Genomic DNA, 2,415 nt, shown 5'->3' with positions numbered 1-2,415 from the left:
TAGTGTTTTAGCATATCTTCTGCTAATTCACTCTTTAATAATTTTTTTTCTTTTTAAAAAATAATAAAATTATAGCTTCTATTTTTTAAAAAAAATACCTAAAAAAACTTTATAAATTCTAAAACAAAATCACTTTCTTTGAAAACAACTACCTCAAATTATGACGGTGCTTAAACATATCTATACATCCATTCAAAAATTTGAGTCGAGAAATGTGAAATTGCAAACAACTTCAACTTCATTAATCTTAATTATTGGCATCCATAAGTATCACTTGCTTTATATTTCACTTAAATTTTTGGTAAATTGTGGACAAATAATGCCCATAAATTGTGACCCCAATTTTTAGAGAGATAAGTTCCTCCTTCTCTTAAGTTTTTTTTCATCTTCTTTCATCAGAAAAGGGGTGATTTTGGGTCGAAAACGACACAAAATCACCCATTTACATCCATTTCTATTTGCTTTAATCTAAATAAGTGGTTTTCACGATTGTAATTTTCTTTTGTGTATTTTTTTGTGATTTTGTCATCCATCTTTGTGTAGTGTTTTTTTTCCGTCTTGTTACGGTGTTAGTTTGATTGAATTGGAAGATCAACCTCGATCAACTACTGATTCACACAGTAATTAAGTTCGTCAACGATGCAGATTCGGAAGCATAGATATTTCGGTTACTTTGATTTTATCATATTATTTGTAGGCATGAGTATGCCGTTTTATGCTATTAACTTGGATGACATGAGTTTGTTCGCGGATTCATCCTTATCGCTTTTAACGGTATTAAATTTGTACTTGAATCTAATGTACTCTATCATTTGAATGAATGAATCTCTTTTATTTTAGTAAAAAAAAAATGCCCGTACACAAATTTATTTAACATGAGTGTGTACTAATCTTATCTTACTACGAAGATTGATTATATTAAATTAAAATAACAAACAAAATTGAGAATAAAAATAATGGAGAAGATACAAGGAATCTACATGGTGGGGCATGATCAATAATCAATATTTGTGCCGTGGGTTACTTTTGAATCGAGGATATAGTACGTATAAAAAGATGGTATTAAACGTTTTATTGAGTCGAGCCAATGTTTGTTCATAAGCTATTTTTCTATGTTTATTAGTCAACAAGAGTCACCATCAAAGAGGATGTAGAAGTTCCTATGCATCAAATTCATATGTGCAAGCCAAAAGCCCAAAATTCAACCCATATATAAGAAAATGATCAATATGCAAACCAAATTCATATGCAACTCAAACCTTAACTCTTACAATGGCAGAAGGAGCTACAACTACAAATGCTTCAACAAGGTAAATAAAACTTCTCTACAATTACTCTGTTTCTCTTTTTTTTGGCAACTCTGTTTTTTCATAACATTTCACTTGTATTAATTAATGAAACCTTTCTATAGCTTGAATGAAGTTGGAAAATTATTTGGCCAATTTTTCGGGATATTGTTTGCGATCATTGGGTTTGAAGCAATGGATACAAGTAAGGGAAAATCTCTACTAATGATGGCATTGGTTTTCATGCTTGCTCTTTACTACTTGGTTTTGGTTCTTGTGACAATGTTACAGTTTCAAATTCAGAGTTTGCTTCCATTCATGATTGTAGTACTTTTACTTGGAAGTGTTGTTTCATTCTTAGCTTTGATCATTATTTCTCCTATGGTTGCTTGGATTTATTTCGGCTTGTGGTTCTTAATCTTTGCTTTGATGTGCTATAAATATCGAAAAGTACTATATCAAATGATTCATGAAAGGATCAAGAATTTTATGGACGGTCAGACTCATAATGGCAATTCCGAGATACCAATCGGAGTAAGGTCGCTTCCGGTCTAGAGAAATTGATTGCTTTTGATCATGTAAAATCTGTACGTGTAACTTGCCTTAGAGCAATTCGGGTTGTTGTAATTTTTATTTTAATTAGTATGTTATAAGTATAAAGTTTCTACGAGAGTTCGAACCATCGAGAAATCGTTAGGATACACAAGATGATCTTTTCCTTCAAGAGTTCGAACCCTAACCATCTGCTGCTTAAGGGGTGAATTGTTGGTGTTGTAATTTTTATTTTATTGGTGTTGTGTTTGTTAAATTAGTTTCTTGTTTTTTTGTGATGTTGTTGTAATATGTAATATGTTCACAATATAATTTCATTTGAACTTAATTTGTATAATATCCTATAATAGCTATTGTGAATGAAATAATAAATTGGATGGTTTTGTTCTTGCTGAGCTAATTTTAGCAAGTGTGTGTGTAAGTTTTTTAGAAGGAAAAAATAATCATTATTTTATTTTACAATCATACCGTGTTTTTGTACAAAGTGTGTGTGGAAGTAAAATAGTGCAAATTCCTCTTTTTTATTTATTAGAAAATTCAAAACGAGAAAACATGGCGTATCTGTTTAAATATTAAA

At 30.4% G+C, this 2,415-nt stretch overlaps 1 protein-coding gene across 1 annotated transcript; it reads left to right on the top strand.

The window, feature by feature from the left end:
- The first annotated feature begins 1,120 nt into the window (after window positions 1-1,120).
- Window positions 1,121-2,048, top strand: LOC123892752. Its single transcript, XM_045942611.1, has 2 exons — window positions 1,121-1,310; window positions 1,412-2,048. Exons 1-2 carry the CDS (start codon window positions 1,273-1,275, stop codon window positions 1,839-1,841), a joined length of 468 nt encoding a protein of 155 aa, XP_045798567.1. The 5' UTR covers window positions 1,121-1,272; the 3' UTR covers window positions 1,842-2,048.
- The last annotated feature ends 367 nt before the right edge of the window (window positions 2,049-2,415 follow it).

The sequence above is a fragment of the Trifolium pratense genome, linkage group LG6 (assembly GCF_020283565.1).
Source record: "Trifolium pratense cultivar HEN17-A07 linkage group LG6, ARS_RC_1.1, whole genome shotgun sequence".
Lineage (NCBI taxonomy): Eukaryota > Viridiplantae > Streptophyta > Magnoliopsida > Fabales > Fabaceae > Trifolium > Trifolium pratense.
Note: the sequence above shows the minus strand (reverse complement) of the source record. Positions and strands in the feature narration are given on the sequence as shown.